The sequence below is a fragment of the Neodothiora populina genome (assembly GCF_041146345.1).
Source record: "Neodothiora populina strain CPC 39397 chromosome Unknown canker_contig_5, whole genome shotgun sequence".
NCBI classification, from domain to species: Eukaryota; Fungi; Ascomycota; class Dothideomycetes; order Dothideales; family Dothioraceae; genus Neodothiora; species Neodothiora populina.
The window spans coordinates 1827281-1844448 of NW_027191405.1; the positions used below are offsets into that span (position 1 = coordinate 1827281).

General features: G+C 50.1%; 3 protein-coding genes across 4 annotated transcripts; 2 read left to right on the forward strand and 1 right to left on the reverse strand.

Annotated features, from left to right (window-relative positions):
- Positions 1-2379: 2379 nt before the first annotated feature.
- AAFC00_005613 (uncharacterized protein) lies at positions 2380-4963 on the forward strand (the record flags this gene model as incomplete). The annotated part of the gene is made up of 2 exons (XM_069345426.1): positions 2380-3260; positions 3316-4963. The coding sequence occupies 2 exons, from the start codon at positions 2380-2382 to the stop codon at positions 4961-4963; spliced, it is 2529 nt and encodes an 842-aa protein (XP_069203252.1).
- Positions 4964-6112: 1149 nt separating this feature from the next.
- AAFC00_005614 (uncharacterized protein) lies at positions 6113-7343 on the reverse strand (the record flags this gene model as incomplete). 2 transcript variants are annotated; one of them, XM_069345427.1, is made up of 5 exons in its annotated part: positions 6113-6133; positions 6186-6447; positions 6498-6874; positions 7028-7163; positions 7231-7343. In XM_069345427.1, 5 exons carry the CDS (start codon positions 7341-7343, stop codon positions 6113-6115), a joined length of 909 nt encoding a protein of 302 aa, XP_069203253.1. The 2 variants fall into 2 exon arrangements, with proteins under 2 accessions (XP_069203253.1, XP_069203254.1); XM_069345428.1 differs by having other exon boundaries at positions 6498-7163.
- Positions 7344-16059: 8716 nt separating this feature from the next.
- AAFC00_005615 (uncharacterized protein) lies at positions 16060-16841 on the forward strand (the record flags this gene model as incomplete). The annotated part of the gene is made up of 3 exons (XM_069345429.1): positions 16060-16086; positions 16162-16682; positions 16748-16841. The coding sequence occupies 3 exons, from the start codon at positions 16060-16062 to the stop codon at positions 16839-16841; spliced, it is 642 nt and encodes a 213-aa protein (XP_069203255.1).
- Between the last annotated feature and the right edge of the window lie 327 nt (positions 16842-17168).

Here is a 17168-nt window from a genome sequence, read left to right on the forward strand (position 1 = left end):
GATAACAATGAAGTGTCAAATTTGTTCTTCACTTCGAGGTATAAGCATCTGTAAAGTGCTTCTCCAAGAGTCCGGACTCAGTGTGATGTCGATTGAAGCAGTACAATCGTTCTAATCAAATCGGCGGGGCTTGGATATACGGTGTATCTCTATTCTCAAGTGGCACTTCTTCATTTTAAAGTAGAGCAGCCTTTCGTGGAGTAAGGAGAGTAGATAGTCACTTGCTGTCATATATTATTGTTCTAATTGCTTCGCTGTAAAGCTAAGGGAGGCGTCAGAGTTCCAGCAGTGATTGATGGCTTCATTCACTAAGGCATTACACTAAGTGACTCTCTGAATCCGTTATACATGTTGCACCCGAAGACTCAACTGACTCTTCGGTTACTGTACTATAGCGTTCTGGCACAATCGTCCTTGACCTGGAACGACGACGTGCATAACCGCTCAGACCAGACTTACCTTCATACGACCAATCCACGAACCTTTACTCAGAAGACACTTGCAGGATGTTCGCACCTCCTCTGAGGCACTCTACTGCTGCGCAAAACCAACGCGTCACACAGAGGTCTGAGGTGGGCTACCAGGAGTTCATCCGGCAGCTCTGGGTTGCAGCATACTTGGATCCAGCCTCCGAGGATCCTGCTGCGACGGTCCAGGGCAGCGTTGAGACATCTTCCAAACCTACAGAGTTGGCTCAACTGCGAATGCAGACCAAATATCGTCCTCCACGAGCGAATTCCCCCGAGGAGGGCGCGCTGACACTTCATAGCTTATGCAGCTCGAGCAGAGTAGAGAAGAGGCATCGTGCCAATGACCAGGGAATGGTGAAAGGTGTAGATCCTAAAGCAAGGGCATGCTTAAGACCATATATTGATGGTGGCGTCCATATGGATCCACGGAATAGCGGGCAAGGGCTCAAGAGCAATGCCTTTGTATCAGATAGGAGTTCCCAAAACCCAGCGGGTACAGGTCCTGCCGCGATGGTCTGGTCGACTATGGGTCATCAATCGCAAAGAGTCAGGACTCCAAGCCGCGATAACCTGGATAAAAGCGATAGACGCCAGACATCAAGATACTTTGGAATGTTCAAATCGGCAAGAACTTAAGAGAGCTATGCCACCAAGTATCACGGCTCTGTCGACGGGGTTCCTCGGAAGAAGCGACATTTGAACAGATGGGTGATCTCCTGTCCATAAGACGGCGATCACTGAAGAATGCAAGTCAGTTCAGAGAGGCGTTTACCCCTGACATAGACGTTGATACCAGAACTGCAGGTTTCTGCATTCATGCAATGTCGCTTTGCGTGGTGCTGTCAGTATCATACGACGGCTTCTCCATACATACTACAAGCACTGGGGCGAAATGTAGCCAGTGCTTCGCTTCCATATGTGCCGAGGCTGTCAGGAAACTTGGGCACGAGCAGCAAGATATGATCTCTCCATGACATGCGCCTAAGCATTGAGAGTTTGCATTTTCAATCATCGCTGCAGAGATGCCAATTCAGAAGCCAGAAGTGCAGCCGATGAAGATACGCAGTAGCATGGCGATAAAGTAGTGACTTACAGAATCTAAATTGAGATTAGGGCATGGTTGATAGTTTTAATGAGGAAAACAAAAAGATCTACAAAGACCTTACGGGATGGATTCGGAGATACCGTGTCTGTGATTACTCCGTACCATTCCTATGATTAATCACACTCTCTATGGGTAATTTATCTGACTGCAACACAAAGCGCCATGTAGCAGAAGAATGGTAACGTCCTACACAACGCGAAGAACATTGGTTTTTTCTTGCTGACCAAAAGACTGTATTCTGTATGGCTTGTCTGAAAGGATTCCTCGGATCAGCGATCGATCGCAGAGCTTAAAACACATCTACAGGACTTCCAAGTTTTTGGTATACCTCTGTACACATTTGGCAGTAAACTTCGTCAGCCAAGCACCGGATGGCTGTGTTTGCTCGACGCGACGATGCTTGGCCTGCACTTGGCACATGTTGCGCCCGGTTTCCAGTCGCAACGGTGCGAGGGTAAGATGAACTGAGGGTGAAGATAGCACTGGGCTAGTACTTGTAGGGCAATAAACGCATACACATTGCCTCTCAATTGCAGAGTAAGAAAGTATGATGAAGAGCCTCTGAGCACTTGTAGGTGTCTCTGGTGTCCCCCTCTCCTGACATTCCGTCTTCTTCGTTGTGATCATCCCCCCTCCCTACCCCTCTACTGTAGGCAGAATCAACAGGAGAATTGAGTTTGTGTTGACATTCCAGATAACAAATTGGTGCTGAATCGAGCGTGTCATCAAAAAGTCCGAGATTAGGCATTCATCATACTAGGTAGCCACAGTAGCTAGCAAGCAAGGAAGCGAGCAGCGCGCAACATGAACTCAGACGCTGGCAAAAGTGCGCGGCGGGTCCTCGATGAGACGCAACATCAACAGAACGATCTCTCGCGCCCAGACAGATTGGAACATAAACAAGAGCAAAACACACACTGGGGACCAACAGATGGTCCTGCCCATCAAACCTCTGCCGGAGCAGCCCAGGAAGAATGGTCACATGTCACCGGTCGCGACGAGGAGCCTCAGTTTTCCGGAAATCACACTGTTCCGGCAAGTGCAACCACTCAACCAGTGTCAAGTGACGCCAACGGTATTGGCAATGGCCCTCAGCTTGTGAACACAAGGAAAGGACTACAAGTCTTGTGCGGACCCCTCCTCAATTACAGGCGCATGAGCAAGCAAGAGACAGATACCCCGATATGGCACGGTAGCGTTCTCATTGTCGCTACGGCTGGACAACAGCCTCCGCTTCTGAGACTCCAACATGCAGACGACGGCGATGGTTCATCGGTTACCAGCATCCAGGCCGAGAAGTTGTACGAAGATCCCAAGTCATCGTTCTGGCGCTTCGAGATCAATGTGCCCTTCTTACATCATGAATCGAGATGGGAGTACCATATCCCTGGCATAGAGTACGTTGACCCTAAGAAGACAATGTCTACAGGACCAAAAGTCTTCTCCGTGCCGTCCAAATTCGCTTCGATGAGAATCATGTTTCACTCCTGCAACGGCTTCTCCGTCGGTACTGATACGGACGCTTGGTCCGGATGTGCCTTGTGGAACGATGTCCTGCGTAATCACGAGAAAATCCCTTTTCATGTCATGATCGGTGGAGGCGACCAGATCTACAATGATGGTGTAAGAGTCGACGGTCCTCTCCGCCCCTGGACCGACATGGCATCTCCCCATAAGCGAAGAAAGTAAGTGATTCGTAAAGTGCCAAACCTCGACGTGCCGCTGACCACCTTTTACCAGCTTCCCTTTCAATGAAGAACTACGTGCCGCTTGTGATGAATATTACTTCAACAACTATGTGCGATGGTATGGAATCGAACCCTTTGCTTTCGCCAATTGCCAGATCCCTCAGTTGAACATTTGGGACGACCATGACATTATCGATGGCTTTGGCTCGTACACCGATCACTTCATGCAGTGTGCAGTCTTCAGGGGTATCGGTGGTGTGGCACACAAGTACTATCTGCTCTTCCAGCATCACTTACCACCTCCCGTGAGCACCTTCACCACCGACGCTCCGCAAACCCTCCACGCCAACGCGCAAGGAACCAGCGATGCCGATGCCGTTCAACTGAAGGACACTTATGTCATGAAGACCGAGCACGAAGATCCCTCATACATTATTGGAACATCTCCTGGTCCATATGTGGAAGAGCGCAGTCGCTCGATATATTGCCAACTCGGTGCTCGCGTCGCCTTTCTTGGTATCGACGCTCGCACCGAACGTACGAGGCATCAGATCAATTATCCAGAGACTTACGACCAGGTCTTCTCGCGTACTTCGAAAGAGCTTGCGGCGAACCCGAACCTGAAACATCTGATCCTGCTTCTCGGAGTTCCAATCGCGTATCCCCGTCTTCAATGGCTGGAAAACATTCTTCAGTCACCAATCATTGGCCCCATCCGCTTCCTGAACAAGCGATTCGGTCTGGGAGGTGGCTTTTTCAACCACTTCGACGGAAACGTTGATTTGCTGGACGATCTAGACGATCACTACACTGCACATCAACACAAAAAGGAGCGCAGAGACTTGGTACACCGGCTGCAGCGTCTCGCCAAGAAGCACAACGTGCGCGTGTCAATCCTCGGTGGAGATGTCCATCTTGCAGCATTGGGCCGCTTCTACAGCAACCCAAAGCTGGGGATCCCGGTGGAGAAAGATTGGAGATACATGCCCAACATCATCTCGAGCGCCATCACCAACAAGCCTCCGCCGTCTGTAGTCGCGAACCTTTTGGCTAAGAGAAACAAGATCCATCACTTGGACACGGAGACGGACGAGACGCTCCTGACGCTATTCGACCGCGATCCAGGGCACGGCAAAGACGGCGTCACCAGCAAAACAGCGGACAGCAACCACTGCACGATGCCGAGTCGCAACTACGCCATAATAAGCGAGAGCCACGACCTGACCAACTCCCCCTCGCTCGAGCGCGTAGCCAACGGCAATGGCGTCGCTCACGACCTCAACAACAACAGCACATCCCTGCGCCCACCACCGACCGCGAACGGCAGCATCTCGACCGCAGGCCACTCGGCCAACGGCGCCACAATCGCCTCGTCGGACCCCTCATCACGCCCCTCCACAACCGGCACCGCAGAGGACGGAACCAGCAGGCCCGCCACTGCCGCCGCCACCGACAACAAAGGCGGAGCAGCCCCCAAGATCAACCCTCGAAACGCACTCCACGCCGGCGAGGAGCAAGCAGGCACTCAACACCCCGCAGCCAGCGGCCTGAGCAAGACGGAGCTCGGAGGCGAGTTCGGCCTAGACGTCAGCTTCAGAGTGGAGATTTCGCCCAGTGATCGAGAGGGCCATACTGAGGGGTATGGGCTGACGATTCCTGCGTTGAGTGCGGAGAGATTCAGCAAGTCTGCTGCAAAGTAGGAGTGGCATCTCTAGACGCTGAGCAGTGGGCGAATTGGTGATGCATCGTCATTGTAATGAGCACTTGAAGGACCGCACCCGCATAAAATAGACACGCGGGTGGTTATGATGGCGAGAAGGCGGAATAAAGAAGAAGTGTGGAGGAGGGAGGACTAATACTAAAGCGAATTAATGGGTGTGGATGTAGTGGTGGCGGTAGTGGTGGTATAGCTGGAGCGGCCCTTCATCTCTTCTAATCAGACGATGTCTTTTCCCTGATAAAAGAGAAACAGACACCGTCAATAACCCGCCTTTCGTTCCCTTTCTGTTATTCTCTTTTCTCGCAAAAGAAAAAGTCCCGTTGTTCATCGTCAATCAGATATATTGATACCCACTCAGACTATGATAATTGGACCTCTTTTTCTTTCTTCTTCATCTGCCGGCATTGTGATGATAGCCCATGTCTCCTGCTACACAACATATCGTTGATCTCTGCTGAAGCATTGAAGTGGCTTTTGTTCCATTCGATCCCCACCCTACTATTTTCTGCTCCTCCTTAGGTGGCTGATGACTTCTGACTGTACGCAGCATCAAGGCGTGCACCCACACCCACCTCCTTTTTTGTCAAAAGGGGGGGAAAGACACGTACTATGTGCTTTTTGAGAGAGTGTGTCTCAGAGTTTGTGGGTCCTACCACTTCGACAACATTGTTGGAGTACTCGAGTCCCATGCTAGATGGATTCGCGCGGAAAAGGGAAATGCACAAGCAAAAAACCAAGGGAAAAAAGAAGTAGATGCTGCCATCTGCATAGACCTCGACAAAAGAAGAGAAAAGAAGAGAAAGAAATTGGCCGTTTTTCTTTTCAGCTATTATTTGGGTTGTGCGTTTGTGGTAATGTGGTATCAAGCGGAGAGAAAGCATCGAGCAACAACAAAAAGAAACTAGAAGAGAAGTAGGGAAAGGAGAAGAAGTAAATAGGAGAAAGAGAAAAGGAGGTTGCCCGCATTAACGCCAGAAACTCCCTCCGCTCACGAATGCTTTTTGCTCGGGTCAGGAAATGTGAGTAAGACGTGCCAAGAGGGGCAACATCATGTTTGCAGGCAGGCGTGGTACGGCAAGCGCTATGAGATGTACAGCAGCGGCGGTGACGAGGCAGAATAACCGACGTTCTAACGGAGACCGATGACACTCTTTACTACGGTCAGTAAATGAACTTTGGATACGTATCAACTTTGAACTTACCATTTCGAGGGTCCACACGCGCCTTATCCAGACCTTCAGGGTACCTTCAACACCTTCGACATTCTCCAGATCGAGACCCTCCCACCAACAGCGACGTGCAGGCTTTCGCCAGAACAGCAGAAGCTTCTGGGCCATTCCAACAGCGGCCGAATTGGGATCATGGGAGTCGGTGGTGCGCAGACGGGCCAGAGCGATTGAGCAGATGACGGCCTTGTCAGGCTCACCTGCACGGTGGCCCCATCGATCAGTATGGTTGAAACCACTGTAGCGCGTTAGCAGTGGCCTTTATGGGATGATCAGAAAAAAGCTTACCCAGCCGTAAGCATCTCGATAAGATGTTGCTCGGTGGTTCCGGGTTCCTCGCTCTTGCGTAGACCGCTGAAGATGCCGTCCTGTTTCAGCAATGCTCTGCCAGCAGCTCGCTTCACCTCGATCATTTCGGTGGGACCAATGTCTTTGCGTGGCGGAATGGCATAAAAGTCGAGATCCTCGCGAAGAACGATGATGCCGGCGCGGTCCTGGAGCATGTCTCTGGCGTTGCCGGCCATGGGTTCGACCGGATAAGCATCGGGAAGGTTGGTGAAAAGAGGCTGTTCCTCACGCTCGTCCGCATTTGCAGCTTCGGTGGGAATGGTTTGTGCGACGATACGGAAGAAATCGAGCATGTATTGTAGGGAGTGGGGATCGTACTGGGAGCGATAAGACATGTCAGATAAGTATACAGAAGGATTGGAGAGGAGATTATAGAGGGGTCCACTCGAAGTCGGAGCGGGAACGAAGGAGGACATCGGACGGGAGGATGAAGATGCAGGAGTGACTTGGGCAATGGGATGATGACTGACATCGACCGGATAGACATCACCGTCGTGATATGCATTCATGTGGCCATCGGGCAGAAGACCGTTGGGGAAAAGTGAGAGGAGGACAAACTCGGGGAGAGTCAGCAACTCATCACGCGATAGGGTGAAACGTAGGCCCCTGGGGTGCGGCAACAAAGTCAGCAAACCGTACTGTATGTAACGAAAGTGACAGTGGAGGGAAATACCTCAGGTCGAGAGAGATGTTCTCGTCGGAGACGGCGGCCAAAGTGTTGATGGGAGCAGGGCCTCCTCGAGGGACTTGTGTTATGATGCTTGCAGCACCGCCAGCGGAAGCCATGACGTAGGTAAAGCCGTCGAGCGGGCTGTCTCCTTCGGTATAGGGTGGTGGAGGCTCTCCGTCGTCGAGGTCCTTGTCCTTGGAAGAGGAAGGGTCTTTGCTGTCTCGTGGAAGAGCAGCTTTGGTGTCAGCGACGACTGCAGCAGCTGCCGAGGATGACGACGACTCTTCAAAGGGGGAGCCGGCGCAAAAGCAGGCGGCGGGTTCTCAGCAGAGACAGAGCCGGGAGTAGACTCAGGTGAGAAAGATGGAGGATCCTCCTGAGTGGGATAGTAAAGCGAGGGGAAGTTATGCGACGAGAACGGCGGTGGATCCGAAGAGTCGGCAGAGTCCTTGGGTTGATCTGAATCTACGGCTTCAGTTGACGCTGCTGTTGTTTCAGCGGGTCGTGGTGACGGTGTTGCTGTCTCTGTTATCACTGCTAGAGTAGCCGATGTGTCGATTTCGGGGGTCGAAAGTGTGGTTAACGAGTGATGAGGTGGAGGGGAAATCGACGACTTCTCGGGAGGCGGAGTGTCGTGAGGTGCAAATGAGCGTGTGGTAGGGATGGACGAATGCTCTGAATCCAATGCGGCGGTGACTCGAAATGTAATAGGTAAGTAGTGTTTCTGCTCCACTGTAGAGTCGAGCGGTCCAGCTTCAAGGGCAGATAGACGATACAGCAGCGCAGCTACTTGTTGTTATGTCACGCGAACGATCGCGATGTATATGTCTATGTAGAGAGCATCCGTGGGGCGGGGCAGTCTGCAGTAAGTGGAGGTGGAGGCGCTTGTGACAAGACTGCAGTATCGAAGATTATAGCTGTTTCTACACTCGGTGCGATCGAGAGGGCAGCGCTAGGTATATGAAGTCCGTTGTGGTGGATGAAGGAGAGAACAAGGCAAAGGGAAGTGACACGGTGAGACAGGTAAAGAACAGACACGGGACGACGGTACAGCAGGAAATTATACAATACAGTATGGATGAAACGTTGAGCGAAGTGCACCAGTCGACCGTATTCCTGACACTTGTGAGCTGGTGTCAAGGACTTCTCTGATCGGAGACCAGAACGAGTGGCTAAGAAGGCTTATCAGGTGTATATAATCTCGCACTCTGGCAAGTCATGTTGTCACGCTGCTTTGTGAGGCTAATACAACCCCGTACTGAGATACCGCTGCTACTCTGCAAATTGCCTGTGCTTCCGGTCCACCAGTCCGATCTTACTTGAAGGTCCAGTGTAGGAACTGACAGTAGCTGTACTGTGTGATACACCGAGATCGTACAACACAGCACAATACCTACCTACCAATTAAGGTACAGTACCTACATTAGCAGCATAAGAGGGCTGGAGATTCGAACCTTAATCTGGCACATGTTCTTACAGTAAATAATGAATGCTTGCCTCATGATACCGTACTCATATATGTGATATCGTGCGTATTTATCATACCATATATCCCAATTTTATTCCAAGCTTGTCGTCTGTGCGAACCACCGCCGCGTAAACTGCGGCTTCTCGACATGCTCCGCTTTCTTTCTGCTTTAAATTCTCAGTTTGTGACAGCTTCTGAACTATTTCAATCCCCACTACCGTTTCTCAATCTGACCTCACACACACCACTTCCTGCCTCATATGCGAGCTATCACAGCGGACATGGCGCAGGTAGCTGTGTGTAGTCTTGGAGAGTCATTTGCGCGTAGTGGCTCCACGTAATGTAAGTCAAAAATCTCTCTCTTCATAGATTTGCACACTGGGATGAACTTTTACCGAACAATCCAATTCCTATAGCGTCGTGAAGGATTATTTACTCTAGAATTACTCTGAGAAACCTAGCAATCCATTTGTTCTACATCATCATTGATGAAAATGCTCATCGCTGACTTGCCATCTGCATTAGTTATCATCGTCGACACTCCATTCACTCTCGTCATGGACAATTTCTTCAAAGATTCGGTGTTACCTTCGTTGGTTCGACTCCTTGTTCTTTACATCAACAAACCGGGCCTCGAATCTTGTCACAGCATTCGAGGCCCAACTCTTCAAAAGGTCAGTTTGAACAGAAATATCTTCCACTACACTTTCTTCTGTGATGAAATTATGACACACGAATTGGCATTCCTCGACCTTAATATATCATGTCGAAACCGTCGCAATTAAGTTTCAGCCTTGTCTGACCTCCTTTGAAAAATCACTTCTCCCATCGAAACCAATATTGCATGACTGTGTGCTGACATTGTCTGCTTTAGGTATCCCATCACTGCCACAATCCCTTGCCCCTCTTGCATGAAGAAAGTTTGAACGAACGGGCGGACTTAATGCCGTCTCGGTCGCCATCGGTAAACACGAGGCGTACAAACCTCGTCGATGGATGCGCCGGGAATTGCTTGCTGAGATGTCGTCACCTGATCCACTTGCCAAACATACGCCTTCTGGAGAACCAAAATACAACATGACAAAATCTGTATACTAACCCCCATGCCTAGGTATGCTTTTCTCTCTCACCATCACACCGCAATGCAATCGCACATCTTAGATGATGAACAACCTTATTCACACTGTTTGACCGGACCAACTTGTAACGAGGTTGGTCTGGAATGAACATTAAACACTGAAAATTCTGATTTAATGAGGTAAGCTCAACTCCAGCCTATGACAAAGCTCTTGTGGCTGACGTGCTAAAGCCTGATCCAGATGCTGCTATGCTTCTTTACCACCGAATTCGCTTCACGGACATCACTTCTTGATGAGTGAGCTGACCCCTCGGTGTAGTGAATCGAAAGAACGACTCGAAAATCTTCTTAGAGACGATATCATCGTAAGTTCATAATCTACATGCCCCTCCCCACCTATCTGATGAACAAAGATATTCGCTGTGTTCTTCCTGAGACACGTCGTTGAAGACTACTATATCATTCACTTTGGAGACCTGACAAAAATCGCCATCATCATGCATATGCGATATTCCATACCTTTTGCGAGCAGATCACTGACATGTGATGCAGATGCAGTGCCCTGAAGATCTTACTAGTTCTATAGCCCGCATAATCAAAAACTTCCCTGAAGGATAAAACCCTCATAGTAAACGTGATGAACCCGTGCATGTGGTAGCAAGTGTGATACTGCCACGCTAGCACTGTACTGTCACTCCCATATCGTCCTGCATATAAAATCATTCGATAGGCGTGTCTTTGGTGATGTGTTTCACTAATAAAATCGATGTGGTGTGGCAATCGCTTGGTTTGTATAAGACCGCTGCCATGTGGTGGTGCCTGCCCTGCCATCCCTTCAGTCCCGTGGTTACCGAGCCAATGGTATGGGTGGGCTACTTACTGTACCTTCAGGTACCTAGCCTAGGTGCTTTAGCTTCTCCAGGAGACACACGTCCCGCCGTCAATCTATCAGGGTTCCACTGCATGTCATGGCTACTACTACCTCACCTCACATGCACATGCACATAGCTCGCTCAGGTGCCTTAATTCCATCCTAAACCACTACCGGGAAATTGATTCGCTGATACGAACACATGGTCTCGTACCTACTATACGTGCATCTAGATATAGGCAGACTTTCGTGCCTTTGTGTTCAATAATCTGATAGATATACCTACTTGCTCATATATCTACCTTTCTTACCTCGCTGCATGTGGTATATGCATGGCAGGAGCATCACGAATGAATCCCATCACCGAAATCATCAAGTCTCATTGATGCTGACTGACCAATAGATCCCGTTCCGCTCAGTCCATGAATCTACCAAGCCCAATAATATGTCATCTGCTGGACATATGCGTATCATTTATCTCCCTGTCTCATCTGTATCTGTTCAAGTTTACGGTAAACGGGCAAACGACTAAACCTCACTTTTTCCAATGTGAAGTCAAAGCCATAGAGACGAGCGTCACGAAAACATCATTCAATATCTTTTACGACATTGGCAAATGCAGTAAAGACAGGTGGATCGACAGATGGCAGGAATACCTAAGGAACTGTAACGCTGCTTGTTGAAGCTATGCTCTGTAGAGTCTTTGAACCTGAAGAGTAAAGTACTTGTCGAGATTTGATATTGGAGGGCATGTAATCGTCCGCTGGTGCTGTCACTATCCCTGTTGCTGTCTGTTTTGTGGGACATGCCGTGATTCGTCTGCCAGAGAGATGCTGAGCTTTCCAATATGAGATCTATACCGTGCAATACACGCCTAGTTACCTTTAGCAAGGAATGCGAAAAGGCACTTAAAGCAATCAGCAGAACTATCCAGGAACACCACAGTACAACAACAATCTGCAAAAAGGCAGTATAACACGCGATATGCCCACTCTACTTCCAAAAGGAAAGAAGAATGCATTGTCCCCTTCCCGTTACTCTTTTCCTTTGTGTTTCCAGAAAGAGCACTAGACTTTGACAGAAGGCACAGCATACCAATTCCAGTGATGCGTGCATTAGAATGGTTGATCTGCAGAGATGCTGGTTCTAACTATACATACGTAAATACATATGCGGAAGAAAAAGGTGTCAAGAAGATAAATTGCTCCAGGAAAAAGTGAATGTGGACAGGCGGATTGGACAGGAACAGAGCTCGGAAGATGATTTCATCACATATTAAGGTAAAATAGATGGACGGGTGTCCGACTGGCTCTGGCTTGTTGGCTGCTGGGTCTTGACTTGTCTTACTAGGTAACGCATGTTGTTACCAAAGAGGTCTGGTACGGGGCAGAATAATAAGGGGAGGCAAAAAGACAATACGACTACTACCGCTACAATGCGCGATCGTGTCCGGGTCATAAGGCTCCTCCAAAAGCACGAGCTTCGCGCGTGACGGTATAAGGTGGAGGGGGGGACAGTAGCATGTGGTCGCTCGTCACGGCTGGGTGCATATCGGAACGGAGCAGGAGGGAGGATGAGAAAACCATAGGGAAAACGTCACTCACTCTTTGGACGGAAACGCTATAGGTTGGTTACACAAGGGCTTTTTTTTGGCAGCATGGGGGGCGGGCGGCGTGGTTGGTCGCAGGTGGCCTAGCGCACATTCCCATCATTCACCCTACCCACGCTTTCGGTCGCTGGAATTTTCCCACATGCCCGCTTAACCAGCTGGCTGTTCTTGAAGACGCTTTTGATGTTGTCGGAGAATGATATCCCTGCCTTCGGGTTATCTATACATCAAGCAATGTGACAATTCGGGGACGACCAGTATCGCCAAGAGGTGAGAAAACCGTGGCACTAAGGGTGGTGTCGATTTGAAACACCACGTCAGTCAATCGACTGGGAGTCGTCCCCTGGGGCAGTCAATAACATCGAAGCTAGATCTGATCGTGCGCAATGAGCATCGGTCGAAGACGGCCTCAAGCCACATGGTCTACTATCAAGCGAGCTCCCCGAGAAAAGCATAAGAGTGACGATGTGCAGTCGAGCAATAGTGCCTGTGATTCGTTTCTTGGAATGTGCGTTTGTCTCATTGACCAACTGCACGTTTGCGTCCACTGACTTAGTGATGATTACGAAGTGCACTTCATTTACTCCGCATGTGGGTGATGAGTACCCTAAGCGCTGCAGTCGATGGATGTGCCGCTGCATGCAGCCCAGGATCTCGTAGATCGGTAGCCACAGCGGAGGCGAATATGCATGCTTTCGTAGTAGTATGATCCCAGCCCTTTGGTAGTGGCGTAATTTGTCCTGCAGTCCTTCCTAACTGAAGGTGATGGATTTTCATAGCGGACCACACAACAGCAGAAGTATGACCTGTTCAGACAAGGCATATGTTAGGAATGTCGGGCTTTGAATCAATTCTTCGACGGACCAAGTAGCCTTACATTTTAGAAGATTCATAGGGGCAGCTTGGGAAGATACAAACTTGAGCAGAGGTTACGCATCCGGTCATGCTCGTCCGAATCCATTCGTCTGCTGGCATCGCAACTCAACCGCATTCGGTTGACGAAGACCAGGCCTCTACGTACAAATACTTGTTACGAGCTTGACAAAGAAGCCAGGCCTGTTAGGATCTTGCTCTTTGTCACGCACTCAGTGTCTTTTCCATCGCAGTCTTGACATATATCAAAGAAGAACAGGACAAGAGGCCTAAGAAAGGACCAAGTGGTGGATTGGTCTTCGCAGTGCTAGCACGCCGCAGAGCAGTGTCTGAGAGCTGGTTTCGTGAAAGAAAAATTGCGTACCTGATTGCTGTCGCAACGTTTGTCTAAGGTTCGTGGAAGTTGCTCATCGCGCACTCGATTGGGATGTGCGACAGCATGCATGCTCCCGTCCATACTCATCTCCGGCAAGCCGGAATCAAGTTAATTCTTGGAACAGATTATTAAGGCAGCATTGGGTGTGCTAGACTTCATCAGGATCTGCCCAGGTTTGCGACGACATCAGGCAAGGCAGAACTTTGGTCTGAGACATCTGTGTCGACAGTAGCAGCTTGCCCAAGCTAAGTCGAGGAGTCCTAAACGTAAATCTCCAAGCATAGAACCAGCATCGTGTCATCGATCAAGGGTGGTTGCTTCCAGTCAAACTTTTCGACCTCTCGAGACGGACAAAGCAGCTTGCCGTCCGCAAGTGCACACCTCAGCAAACGTGAGACACAGCAAAAAGAAGTGGGCTCTGACTTCGCTTCGACTCAGTACTCTGAAATGTCTACATCCAGATCCAAGCAGTCCGCCAATCTGGTGTCAGATCAGGGCGAACTTGAATACAGCCTTCAATATGTTGCGCAGCACAACGCCGAGCAGGACAAATACGTGTATATGGTGGACCCCCCATCGGCGGCCTTGGGTCTCCCCTCATACCAAGCCCCAGAACACGCCAATGTAGAAGCAGGTCCCGTCAGTCTACTTGTCTTAGATGAGTAAGGATGCGAATTGACGATTGTGTAGAGCACCTATGATGATCCTTACAAGGATATCAGAGAAGAGGAGTACCAGTACTCCGATATGTCCATGCAGACTGGCTCCACTAACCATACGCCCTCGACCCCGTACTCAATTGCTGGCCGTAGTACCCGAAGCAAAAGAGCAACGCCGCGGACCGACTCACCCATTAGTCCTGGCACAACGGGTCCAGCAGCAAAAGCCAAGGGGAAGAAGAGGGCGAGGAAGGAGCTGCCTTCAGAGTATCAGCTCAAGGTTCCCTTTTCACTGCTCGAAGTAAATTGGGGCAACATACCACTCAAAGCAGTGCACCAACGCGCACAGTGGTCACAATCGGAACGGAAGAGCCAGGCGACGAAAAAGGATGGCCGGATAGCTCGCCCGATGAACTGTTTCATGCTGTATCGGGCGGCATGGGCAGATCGCTGTAAGCACTACTTCAAAATCTCCAACCATCAGCTGGTCTCGGCCATTTGTGCATACAGCTGGAATCTGGAGCCCAAAGAGGTGCAATCGCAGTGGAGGATGTTATCAAAGCAAGAAAGTGATAATCACAAGGCTCATCTGCCGGGGTATCGATACCAACCATCTAAGCCATTAGGCAAACGGGAGCACGAAGACTCTGAGAACGAAGGATATGGTGTCGATGGTGACCCTGATGGGGATTATGTACCCTCGGGACGACAAACGAAGCAGGCTAAGCGTCAGCAGCCGCACCCGATCGAATATCTCTCGACAACACCTTACGCATCAGACCCTTACAATGCTCCGGTGCAGACAGAAGGGAACGCACAAGGGTCTCAGATGATCCCGTACAACCAATGGCAGCCATACTTCGGTCAAGATGGACACTACTTGTCGGCCCAGAACCAATGGCAGACTGGCATCGGAGAAGCTAGAATGGTGAACAGCACTCCCGTTTCGACCTACTCCGCCAGTGATGGATTGGTGGGACTGCCGGGTGGCCCCCACCTAGACATGGCTTATCAGTCCCGCACGCATACACCGATGAGCCAATACCAACAGCAAGCTCGGCCAGAGGATAGCTTCCATAATCAGAACGCGATTGCGTATCGAGAGCACGAACTCCAGGCGAGCACCGACCCTGGCTTTGGGATGAATATCGGCCATGAATCGCACTTTACGGAAGCGATGGGTGGATATGGAAATGTCATCCATCAGGACTGGACGGCAGAGATCGATCCGTTATTGAATGATGGGTTTCCTTCCGAATACCCATTCGGGATGAATCAATAGATGAGACATAGGTGTAATATTATGGTGTGGCCGGGTGTTATGGAGAAACCTCTCCTTACTCGCGATGAAGCCATTGGGATAGCATATACTGGGCAACTGGGTAGATCAGCAGCCGCAAGGCTCATACAGACAACCGGAGTTGGAGATTTTTGGTTCTGTAGATGAGGTATTTTATGCGCAAGGTTTTTGCATGTGACCGATCGAATGGCCTAAACATTTCCAATGAGACGGGTCCTTGTATGCTATTCAAATTCGGTAACGGGATGATGACCATTGGTCTTCAAGATGCTGGCTCACTTGTGAGATGGCACCAGACATGCCCCGGTTTGCATGAGCAAAGATACAATCAGCGGACCTGGCATGACAGTCGATCAATGTAATGCGCTTTGCCCAAGCAATTGTTGTCAAGGTAATGTAAGGTAAGGTGCAAGGGATAAGAGCGGATACTAAAGTCCGGGTCAGGCCGAGGACCCAATCTCGACGCGCGCTCGAGTCACAACGGTCGACGCGTTGAGTCATGCGCTATCGCGTATTACCGCGTCACTCAATATAGCTTGACAGCCCAAGTACCCAAGAATTACTCTGTCGTTGTTCCCAGCCAGGCAAGTCTCCAGGGATGTACGGCGAAGCAGGCAACAAGTTGGTATGTGGTGACTGGTGAAGTACAGGAAATCACACACGATTCAGCGAACACAACACTAATTCATGGTACCGCTAGGTGCAACATGCCAAAAGGACACAAGCACTGGCACATCTCCCAGCTTATCAGACAGAATTGGTCCGGAGCGTAGCACGCGAGGTGCGCGAGCTCAATCGTGATGTTGCTGCACTACTAGAGCCATTCGGCGGTTCCTTCATTCCATCCCAAGAACCTGCTACGGCATGCACACTCCTGGTCAACCACTTGAGCATGCGCCGCAACAAACGGTGTCTCTTAGCATACCATCGTGTCAGGACAGAGAAGCTGGAAGAGATGTGTTGGAATGGCATTGACGTTGTCGGTAGCGAATTGGCACACCAAGTTCTGGGCGGACAGCCGAGCATGGCCGTTCCGGAAGCCAACAAAAGTAGTTTGAGCCCCGAAGAGGAGGAGTATGTCAGGATGTACGGTGACCTGTTGGCTGCCTACAAAGGCCAATGGACAGATATTGATCTTACAGGAAGCCTTGAGCCGCCCACCGACCTGTTCATCGATGTGAGAGTGCTCAAGGATGCAGGCGAGATACAGACAGAATACGGGTGAGCTCGGATTTTCTCCATTTCTGACTTCGTTACGCAGAGCTCTGCTAACACAGCTCTTGTAGTGCTATCAATTTGACCAAGAACAGCCAATTCTATGTCCGCCAGGGTGACGTTGAACGACTCATCCAGCAGGGCTATCTACAAAAGCTAAGCTGATGTGTGAGTCGACGATGAAAATGCACTTTCTCACCAGCGATTGCGATTATCCCAGTCTGCAGTAATGCAAGGCAAAAGCATTGCGACTCGTCTCAAACGACGTAGCATACCACAACACGTCCCGCACCAAGAATGACGAGGGCTAGCTGCGATACAGTTGGTGGACGGCGCGTGATAGCGAGCTCACTTCCACCGGCATTCGGCAATCCCTGGAAACCGAGACCTTCCTGCATGCAGTCTAATTTACGGATGCCAAACAGCCTCAAGGGCTTGCGCAATGACTATGACAGATGCTTGACAAGGCGAACGGCAGTCCCTTCCGGGCAA